Source organism: Myotis brandtii, unplaced genomic scaffold (assembly GCF_000412655.1).
Source record: "Myotis brandtii unplaced genomic scaffold, ASM41265v1 scaffold129, whole genome shotgun sequence".
Lineage (NCBI taxonomy): Eukaryota > Metazoa > Chordata > Mammalia > Chiroptera > Vespertilionidae > Myotis > Myotis brandtii.
The window spans coordinates 1,477,865-1,489,169 of record NW_005354551.1 but is presented as its reverse complement, the minus strand read 5'-3'; the positions used below and the strand labels follow the sequence as shown (position 1 = coordinate 1,489,169).

Sequence of the window (11,305 nt, the reverse complement as noted above, 5' to 3'; positions counted from 1 at the left end):
TATATTAAAAAAAAAATAAAATAAAAAGGAAACCTGGCTGGTATGGCTCAGTTGGTTGGGCATCATTCAGGCACCAAAAGGTTGCTGGTTCTATTCCCAGTCAGGGCACATGCCTGGGTTGTGGGCTTGATTCCCTGTAGGGGATGTGCAGGAGGCAGCCAATAGATGTTTCACTCTCACATCAATGTTTCTCTCTCTTCCCCTCTCTCAAAAAAAAAAAGAAAAAGAAAAGGAAATCGATGGCAGCTATTACAAAGAGTAGAAAAGATTCAAAGTAAGGATAATACTTAGCTATTTCTGAGATTATACTAGAAACCTTTAAATATAAGCTACAATTCAGCAGCTTTTAAAATTTCATGTTTATTCATATTTTTCAAAATATATGTACATTAAAAAAGGAAGATTTACAACAGGAAAGATTGCCTTACATGCAACACAAATTCCAATGAACTCATGATGGGATCACACATAATTATGAATCTAATTCAAGCCAACCTTCTCAAGTCCATTTCCCAGCCACACCTCAGGCTGCAGAAGGGATCCCAGGAGACAATGCCAGTGGAATGGATAAAACAAACATCTTTGCTTCTGGCAGCACTCAGGGGCCAGAAGATGTACACAGAAAAGTTTAAGACAATAAAATGTCAAGTGCCACAGGGAAGATAAATGATAACCGAATCAATGTTTTTCAAGTAGAAAGCCAGTACTATTTAACACAACTTCACAATACTAAAACAAATACAAATAAGAGGTTAGGTAGTTTGGCTTCATTTAATTTCTTTAAAAAAAACCAACAAAACACAACATCTCAAAAAGGAAGCCACTTGCTTGATATCGAAAGTGCTGTGGAAAAAAGGGGAAAAGAACCCATACATGAATCTGGAATCTAGTTTATTTTCGCAAATTGTGTTTTTCCACTTAGCATTTCTACATTAGCAACAATGTAACTCTCCAACATTTCCTTATAAAAAAGGCAAATAAGAAGTGAGAATTCATGCTCCAAATATTAAAAAATATATTTAAACATCTGATTGTTTTGATTTTTTTTTAACACAGGTGACACCAAAAATCACAAATTAAATATATTCTTATATTCCCCTTCAATCCAAAACCAAGTGGTGGAGGCAACTTGTGCTTGCTGTTAAGGGAATGCAATACCCTGGGCCAGTGAAAGATACCTGGAAATCATCAAAGTGTTCAGTGGCCCAGAGGAGTCCTGCATCTTCAGAATCTATGAGATCATGTTTTTGGCTTATTCCCAAAGCTAAGACATCTCTGTGTTTATAGTTAGAGAGAAAGGGCTAGTGGAGTGGTTGTATAAATAAGATTAACTATTATAGCTGTAACTGGAGTCTCCAGGCAGGGCTTTACAATTCAGTCAGTGCTGTTCTGCCTCCCTCTACTTCCAGGACCTGACCAGCATTCTCTTCTCGATGCCTTCTACAAATACAAAAATCACTGCAACTGTTTAGATAGAATTAGGAGGGATAAGAAAAGCCAAGACTGACCATTAAAAAAAAGGTTGGGTGTACAGGGAAAAAAGAACAAGTATAGATTATACAGTTCAGGAAAGTCCAGAATTATCGCAGAAATTAAAAGGACTAAAGGAAGGGGCAGGCACCCAGGACAGCGCCTAAAGCGAACAAATACCTAAACCGGTTTATTTATATTCCCTCCTCACAAGTTCAGAGCGGAGGGATCAAATGTAATTTTAAAAGCATCAAAACTAAAATAAATGCACACTGACCTTAGAAAATAAGATTTTAAATTTCATCACAATACCCTTTTTTCCTATAAAATTTACTTTTTTGCTTTGAAAGATTTCTTCATGGTGGATTTGCCCTTGCCAGGCAATTTCACTTCCTTCCGCACACTGGCCGCAGGCTTCTTTGTAGAGCCACCACTGGGTTTCTTGATGACTGAGGGTGAGGGTCTGGCTTTCTTGGCAGGAGTTTTGGCCTTAGGAGAGGCTTTCTTGGGCAGGGGCCTGGCTTTCCCTCGCTGGGCAGCAGGGACTTTAGGCACAGGCTTAGACCCTCTCTGCTTCATGGGTGCAGCCTTTCTTGATGACTTGGCTGGGGTTTTCTTATGCAACCTGTGAAACAAAGAGCAAAGGCAGTCACTTAGCACCTGAGAGATCCACTTTGCCAGGATGACCAGATACTTTACGAAAAAAGAAATGACTACGTAGAAGTCACTTATGCTACAAATAGAAATGTAGCCTGGGCCAGGTGGCTCTATTGGTTGGAGTGTCCTCCAGTACACCAAAAGGTGGCAGGTTCGATTTACAGTCAGGACACATACGCAGGTTGGCAGTTCAATCCCATCAGGGCTCATAAGGGAGGCAAACTGTCCATGTTTCTCTCTCACATTGATGTTTCTTTCTCTCACTCATCCTCTCTCTCTAAAATCAATAAATGTATCCTCAAGTGAGGACTTAAAACAAAAAAAGAATAGAAATATAATTTATTATGTTTTCATAACTAAAGGCCTTATCCAAATTGTATAAAATTCAACCAATTCATGGAAGTCTACACATAATTTCATCATGTTTTTCCTAAGAAATTTGTTTTCTTTGAATAACCAAACTATGGATATATTTACAAGCTTGACCAAAGAGTAAATTACACATTCACAGGCTTGATTTCTTAAGGTCAGAGCCCCCGAATTTTCAAGAATACCAGTTCAAATGTTACACAGAGAATGTGAGAAGGCTTCTGAGTTAGAGGGTTTTCACATATCCATACCTCTTAGGTGGAGGAGGTTCTTCATCCTCAGATTCTTCTTCTGATGAGTCATCTTCATCTTCATCCTCATCCTCATCCTCATCTTGAGACTCATCTGACTCTTTCTTTGGAAATAGAACTCCTGGGCTATGGGGAAAAAAAAAGAACGTGAAACTAGATGCATATTCTCTAAATACTCCTGATATTCCCCCATTTCCTCCAAGCTTCCCCAAAGATATGAAGTTAGGTTACAAGTATCAGGTTACAATTGAACCTATTTTGAACACACAAAGTTATGACAAATCTATTAAAGTCCCAGACCATACCTCATGCCCTTCCTCCTTACATTTAATAAAATTGATCCTTTAAGAAAAACACACAAACAAAAAAAGAAAACTACATTTTTATTGATTTGAGAGAGGAAGCGGGGAGAGAAACAATGATGTAAAAGAGAAACATTGATCACTGCCTCCAGTATGTATCCCGACTGGGGCTTGAACTCACAATCGGGGTATGTGCCCTGACTGGGAATCCAACCAGTGACCTTTTGGTACACAGGCCAATGCTCAACCAACTGTGCCATAATGGCCAGGGCAATAAATTGATTCATCACATTTTATGTATATGACTTTAATATGCATTCACCCAGTAACACTTATGCTTGCACACAAAGAATAAGAAAGCTACACTTTATATTCCTGCTAAAATAAGGCTTTTGTGGTACATGTCATGAAATCTTACTAGAAATGTAAGTATAAGAAGGCTATATAGCATGGCGTCATAGAACAATGCTTGGCCCAATGGTGTTCAATACATTTTTTTGGCTCAATGAAGAGATAACACAGGTTTCCAAGTAAATGTCCCTGTCTCCACAGTATGAAGAAGGCAGATTAGGATTCTTGGAAGCAGCCAATGTTTCCCCTACTTGATTGATGCAAGACAATTAAAACATATGTATAACCCTCTAATAGTCTTCCTGTCATTATCAATTGCTTATTAAAGAAGGAATAAACATCAAAATTACTGCCATGGATCATGAAGAATTCAGTACTTGATTTCAGGAACATGTGGGTTAACAATAAGTTCTAGCAGGATAGCCAAAATTCCTCTGTTCTTACATGTAAAACTTTTTCTCTAAAACAATATTGCCTTAAGTAGTCTTTATTTTCAAATATATTCAGTTCAGTGTAATAGTACTAAGGGTCAAATAAGTTAAGCAAGTCTGTAAACTACAATCAGATTTTAAATTTACAATGACCAATACTTCATATTATGGGCTAGATGTTTGTTTACCTGGGATAATAGGGAAAACAGAGTTGGAAGGTGCCACTGAATCCTTTACCAGAGATCTGTTCCATCCACCCATTCTTTTCGCATTTCTGCAGGGTTTTCTTCAGCAAATGCACTGAAAAAAATTCAAAAATGAAGAAAGTGGTTTAGTTATACCAACGTGGAAATTCTCTCTACCACAATCAGTTATACATCAATTTAATGTCCTGTCATATACAGTAATTGACATATTTTAAGTGAATCCTTTGTGGTCAAAGGATTAACTAATTCACTGAACATTAAGGCCCATAAATGTGGCAAGACTTAAATTATAATGAAGAAGATTTTAGAGACCACCTAGTCAAATTCCTCATTTCACAGATAGACAGAAGTCTAGAGTAGTTAGTGACTTGCCCAAGTTCTGTAAAGAGGTGTGCAAAAATAGGTTTACACCCTAGTATATGGTTAATAGCTGACATAAGACTACTAAAGGTCTGGTGCACAAAATTTGTGTGTGTGTGTGTGTGTGTGTGGGGGGGGGGGGGTGTCCCCCCTCAGACCGGCCTGCGTCCTCTTGCCATCCAGGACCCCTCAGGGGATGTTGGGCCTAAACCGGTAGTCAGACATCCCTCTCGCAATCTGGGATGCTGCATGCACCAGTGACCATACTTTTCATACAGGTGAAAGGCATCTTGCTATTGTATGGGCAGCTACAATTTTTTGCCCTGATTATAAAAAGTAGTACATAACATGATCCTTCTGAGGCAGTAGTACCATTTTCCCCATCTTATGGGTGGAAAAACTGAAGCAGAGAGAAGTTAAATAATTGGCTTTGTCACACAGTTATAAGTGTCAGAATCAGGGCTGACCATAAAATGTGCAAGCCAGAATCCATGCATGTCATCAATGCATCACCCTGTTTTTTCAGTGTTATAGTAGCCTTGCCAGGTTTTAATTTTAAATCTAAGAGACTGTTCTCAATATATAGGGTAGGGTCCCTAGGCCTGGCCAGCGACCAGGGCCATCTGTGGGGCAACTGGTGGGTGGGGCGACTGGCCGCCCCTCCCCCTCCACCTTGTGTCATAGTGACTGGTCCTTCCACCATTCAGTCGATTTGCATATTAGGGTTTTATTATATAGGATTTCCATTCATTCAAACATTTATTGAGTACCTGTAAGAATAATCATCTAGGAGACTACCCATAAAGACAAACAAAACCAATTTCTCCTCAATCAGCAAAGAGTACTAGCACAATACCATGGCTCCTAAAGGCCTCACTAATGCTACCTTTCATACAAAGACATAAAAAATATAGTGATATAGTGATTCAGTGTCTAAAAGACAGCAATATCAGTGAAACTGAAAAGGTTAATAACCAATTTCATCTTCTACCACTGTGCCAAGAGAAAATCGTGAAATAGTCTGTAAGGGTCAACTGCACAATTAAATACAGTATATATCTTAAGTAAGGAAAGTTTATTTTAAAAACCAGTTTTCAAAGTACACAAGAAAACCACCAGAAAGCATTCCTTCATAATGTTAAAATACAGATATTGCACATATGTTAAAAGCCATTATTAAGACTTCAAAATTACTTTTTTATTTAGAACAATATATTCTAGCGCGCATTTTCTGTTACTTAACTTCCACATTCTTCACCCTATACCAGTGGCCTATTCTATTAGTTCTGAGAAAATGCACTATATCTATATGTGGTAATGCTGCTAAAGCAAGGATTCCTGTCTCAAATCACCACCTGACATATATTTGGTAAATATACTTTACCAAAAAAGTACTTTCTGCTACAGAGTTTATGTCAATAAAAAATAATCTAAGTAGCCCTGGCTGGGAGGCTCAGTTGGTTGGAGCATTGTCCCATACACCAAAAGGTTGTAGGTTTGATTCCCAGTCAGAGAACACACCTAGGTTGTGGGTTCAATCTCCCGTCAGGTTGAGTACAGGAGGCAACTGATCAATGTTTCTCTCACATCGATGTTTTCTCTTTCTCTCTCTCTCTCTCTTCTCTCTAAACATATCTTCAGGTGAGGATTAAAAGAAATAACGTATTTTAAAATACTGGTTTGGTTTCAAGGTAAAATTAGATGTTTTGGTAAACATTCAAAAATAAGCAAGACGACAGTACACTTGAGAGATGTTTTGATCCTAGAGATTTATCTAAATTACAATAAAAATATCAGAAAAAGCCCTAACTGGTTTGACTCAGGGGCTAGAGCATTGGCCTGCGGACTAAAGGGTCATGGGTTCAATTCCGGTCAAGGGCACATGCCTGGGTGGCAGCTGGATCCCCAGTAGGGGATATGCAGGAGGCAACCAACCAGTGATTCTCTCTCATCATTGATGTTTCTATCTCTCTTTCCTCTCTGAGATCAATAAATATATATATTTTTAAAATCTTTATAGCAAAGCACAATCAAATTCTGATCTTTAACAGACATTGTAAATTAAGGATATGCCTTGATTATGTCTGTTTTTCTTTTGGTCAATAAATTAAATTTGTAAAGTTGTTGTTCCCTCTTGTTTTCAGTTGGTAGTTAATGTTTTGTCATTAGTGGCATGATCTCTAGGGATTTTTCATAAATGCCCTAATCCTGGCAAAATGCATACAATTCTGAGTCTTACTTTGGTAGTTAGAATTGGTCCCTGGGTGGTTCTCTAGGACATACTTCTTCAGAGCAGTGGTGGAGCAGGTCTTCGGCTCATTCATGGCAGCAATGGCAGACAAGATTGCATATTCCATCAGGCTCCCACCAAGCAGGGGTTTCTCCCCTGATTTCTTCAGCTGTTTTCCAAGGAGGAAGAGAAAAGCATCAAGACAACACTCTCCCAAAGCAGGTCAAGACAAGACTCCTCTGCACCAGGTGGGTCGGAGTTCCTGCATTAGCACAGATATGTTTTACAATAAATTGTCATGTTAGGGACTTTCTCTTCCCACTTATCAGGTATTCCATCTAACCGAGGAGTCCCAACCCTCCTATGAATATTTTCACTTTCCATCTACCCCTCCACCCAACCTAAAATAGCAATGGCTACTCTAACCCAAAGAGAGGGACAGCTCTAGCCCAATAAGCAGGTTAACTTGCTAGGCTCCCAATAACTTAGGATGATTTTGAGAATACTTCCTTTTTCTAAATCTGAAAAATGGAGTAGTTATAAAAATAATAGCCTTTTTAACCCTATAGGAAAATAGCAAAACAAAAGCTTAATCATACAATAGAAAATTACATAGGATAATTCAAGGACAAAAAGTGGGGGAACAAAAGAGAGTTACTGCCCTAACGGGTTTGGTTCAGTGGATAGAATGTTGGCCTGTGGACTGAAGGGTCCTGGGTTTGATTCCAGTCAAGGGCATGTACCTAGGTTGCGGGCACATCCCCAGTGGGGGGTGTGCAGGAGGCAGCTAATCGATGTTTCTCTCTCATCGATGTTTCTAACTCTCTATCCCTCTCCCTTCCTCTCTGTAAAAAATCAATAAAATATATATTTAAAAAAAAAGTGAGTTACCAATAAGCAAAAATTTAGCATAAAAGGACAAACTTGGGCATGGTACACAATAGTGATTCTCAAAGACTGGTCCATATACCCCATGGGGTTCCTGGGACCCTTTAAAGGGATATGCAGGTCAAAACTATTTTCATAATAATACTAAGATGTGATCTGCCTTTTTCACTGTGGTGATATTTGCAGGTGCTTAAAAAAATTGATGGATAAAACTGTTGCTACCTTACCACAAATCAAGGCAGAGGCACACAAATTACAAAGTAGTTATTCTATTTAAAAAGTATATTTTTATTGATTTTGAGAGAGAGAGGGAGAGGAAGAGAGAAACATCCATGTGAGAGTGTAACATCTGTCGGCTGCCTCCTGCATGCCCCCTACGGGGGATCAAGCCCACAATTCCAGCAACCCTTCCATGCAAGGGACAACACCCAACCAACTGAGCCACACCAGCCAGGGCAATTATTTTATTCTTTAGGGCTACACAGTTGTGGTTTAAAAAAAAAAAAAAGCCAGTTTCACTTAGGAATATCCTTGATGAAGTAGTACAATTTTTTTTATTAAATCTCAATCCCAATGCATGTCTTTGATATTTTATTGGATGAAATGGGGAAGAATGCATGTCAGCAATGTATATATGATGGTGGTCTCAAGGAAAAACACCAGTGATTATTTGAGATCTGAGCTGAACTAGCTACATTTTTCATGGAATAACTTTTTTACTATAAGAAACAGATAAACTATGGTTATTTATTTATTTATTTTTTAAAAATATATTTTATTGATTTTTTTTTTTTTTTTTTACAGAGAGGAAGGGAGAGGGATAGAGACCTAGAAACATCGATGAGAGAGAAACATCAATCAGCTGCTTCCTGCACACCCCCTATTGGGGATGTGCCCGCAACGGAGGTACATGCCTTTGACTGGAATTGAGCCTGGGACCCTTCAGTCCACAGGCCGACACTCTATCCACTAAGCCAAACCAGTCAGGGCAAACTATGGTTATTTAGACTCAGGTACCTGGGTAGACATTTTCTTAAAAATAAACTAAGGGAGTTGTCAATGATAACTAACAGTATTTGTTGTCAATGATAAAATTAAACTTTTTAAAAGAATATTTAAATTGAGAAACCTTGTATCTACCACTTTGAGCTTGGTAACTTTCTAGTACTTAATACTGTTCTGATGAGATCAGTGGGTAATATTAACGAATAGGATTTTTGTTATAGATGAAATGAGTCAGCATTTTAAAAATCTGCATAATTCAGTCAACCACTATTTTCCAAATAACCATGTTATAAAATTATGCATGTTTAAAAGATCCAAAGTTCAAGACAGACCAAAAGATTTTAAGGTAACAAAGTATAAGAAGTTGACTGATATGGTTTCAGATTCCACATAACAACTAACCTTTAAGGAATGACCACAAAATCAATTCATGTAGTAAGAATTGCATATTAACAGAATAAGAACAAAAACCACATGATCATCTCAAGAAACATAGTAAAAATATTTGACAAATGCAATTAACCACTCATAATAAAAATTCCAATAAACTAGTACCAGAAGGGAACTTTCTCAACCTGATAATAGGCATATATGAAAAACCTGTAGCTAACTTAATGGCAAGACTGAATACATGAGGATGTCTGCTCTCATCACCGTACTAGAGTTTCTATCCAGTGTAATCAGGAAAGAAAGATAGTAACAATTCAGATTGAAAAGGAAGAACTAAAATGGTCTTTATTTGCAGATGACAAAATCCTGCATATGTAGGAAAATCCTAGGGAAACCACAAAGAGTCCTAAAGAATCGATAGAAAAACTATTAGAACTAGTAAATGAGGATTTCAGCAAGGTTGCAAGATACAAGATCACTAGATAATCAACTGTATTTCTACAGGCTACCAATGAATAATTTGAAAATGAAGTGAAGAAAATTCCATTCACAACAGTATGAAAATATTTAGGAAAAAACTTTACAGAAGAAATATAAGACATATGAAAACTACAACATATTGCTGAGAGAAGTTAAAAATCTAAATAAACGAAGAGACAGTATTGTGGATTGGAAAACAACGTTGTAAAGATAGTGATTCTCCCCAAATTGATCTATAGGTTCACTGCAACCTCTACCAAAATCCCAACTGGCTTTTTGTAAAAATTGAGAAGTGGATCCTAAAATTCGTAAGGCAATGCACAGGACACAGATTAGTCAAAATATTTTTGAAAAAGAGAAAGAGAATTTACATTTTCTAACTTCACATTAACTACAAAACTGTAGTCACCAAGACAATGTGATTCTGGCATAAGGACTCAAATATAGAATAATGGAACAGAAGTGAGCATTCAGAAATAAACCCTTACAACTGGTTTAAAAAAATATTTTTTATTGATTTCAGAAAGGAAGGGAGAGGGAGAGAGAGATAGAAACATCAATAAGAGAGAATCACTGATCCACTGCCTCCTGCATAACTCCTTCTGGGGGATCGAGCCCTCAACTTGGGCATGTGCCCTGACTAGGAATTGAACCCTGACCTCCTGGTTCATGGGTTGACACTCAATTACTGAGCAGTATCAGCAGGGTGTCAACTGATTTTTGGTAAAGGTGCTGAAGCAATTCAATGAGGAAAGGACAGTTTTTCAATAAATGGCACTGGGACATTTGGATATCCACATGCAAAAAAAACATGATTTATAGCCTTACCTCACACCATTAACAAAACTTAATTTAATTGATCACAGACCTAAATGTAAGCACTAAAACTATGAAACTCTTAATAAAAAACATAGGAGTATATTTTTGTGACCTTAAGCTAGGCAATGATTTATTAGATACAATAGCACAAGCAACCTAAAAAAATGATAAAATTAACTTTATCAAAATTCAACACTTTTACCCTTCAAAAGACATATTAAGTAAAGTGAAAGCAGAGGCCGCAGACTAGGAGAAAATATTTGCAAATCAGGTATCTGTTGAGGAACTTGTATCTAGTTATATAACTCTCCTAATTCAGTAAGACAAATAACCCAATTTTAAAAACAGGCATAGGATCTGAATAGACATTTTACCAAAGAAGATAAACAAAAGTCCATTAAGCACATGAAAAGATGGTCAACATTAGTACTTATCAGGAAAATGCCAGCCCAAACCACAATGAGATGCCCCGTGGCAACCACTAGTATGGCTATAATAAATGAGACAAAGATAGGGACAACCCTTATACACCCTTATAAAATGATGCAACCATTCTGGCAGTTTCTTAAAACATAAATTTACTATATAGTTCACCAAGTCCACACTCTTAGTTATATACCCAAGTGAAATAAAAACACACCCACACAAAGATTTGAACGTGCCCTACCCGGTTTGGCTCAGTGGATAGTGTGTGGGCCTGCGGATCAAAGGGTCCTGGGTTCGATTCTGGTCAAGGGCACATGCCTGGGTGGCGGGCTCGATCCCCAGCGTAGGACGTGCAGGAGGCAGCTGACCAATGATTCTCTCTCATCATTGATGTTTCTATTTCTCTCTCCCTCTCTGAAATCAATAAAAAATATATTAAAAGAAAAAGGAATATAAGTACTTCTTCATGCTGCAACATGAACTAAAAAAAGTGTATCTAATCTAATAAAGGAGAAACATGGTAATTAGCGTACGACCGCTACCCTTCCCATTGGCTAATCAGCATATCCTTATGCAAATTAACTGTCAGCCAAGATGGCGGCCGGCAGCCATGCACTGAAGCGAACAGGGAGGCTTGCTTGCTCCAGTGACGGCGGACTCCAACGTTCCC

At 37.9% G+C, this 11,305-nt stretch overlaps 1 protein-coding gene across 4 annotated transcripts in view; it reads right to left on the bottom strand.

Moving 5' to 3' along the window:
• Nucleotides 1–341: 341 nt before the first annotated feature.
• The window catches only part of HP1BP3 (heterochromatin protein 1, binding protein 3), a 35,562-nt gene continuing 24,598 nt past the window's right edge, over nt 342–11,305 (bottom strand). For all 4 annotated transcript variants that reach the window (XM_014534342.1, XM_014534343.1, XM_005859695.2 and 1 more), the window contains exons 9-12: nt 6,637–6,796; nt 4,020–4,131; nt 2,748–2,873; nt 342–2,095 (exon numbers count right to left, since the gene is read on the bottom strand). In XM_014534342.1, the coding sequence (XP_014389828.1) occupies nt 1,801–2,095; nt 2,748–2,873; nt 4,020–4,131; nt 6,637–6,796 (693 nt within the window). In that variant the 3' untranslated portion in view covers nt 342–1,800. The remainder of the gene's footprint in view (nt 2,096–2,747; nt 2,874–4,019; nt 4,132–6,636; nt 6,797–11,305) is intronic.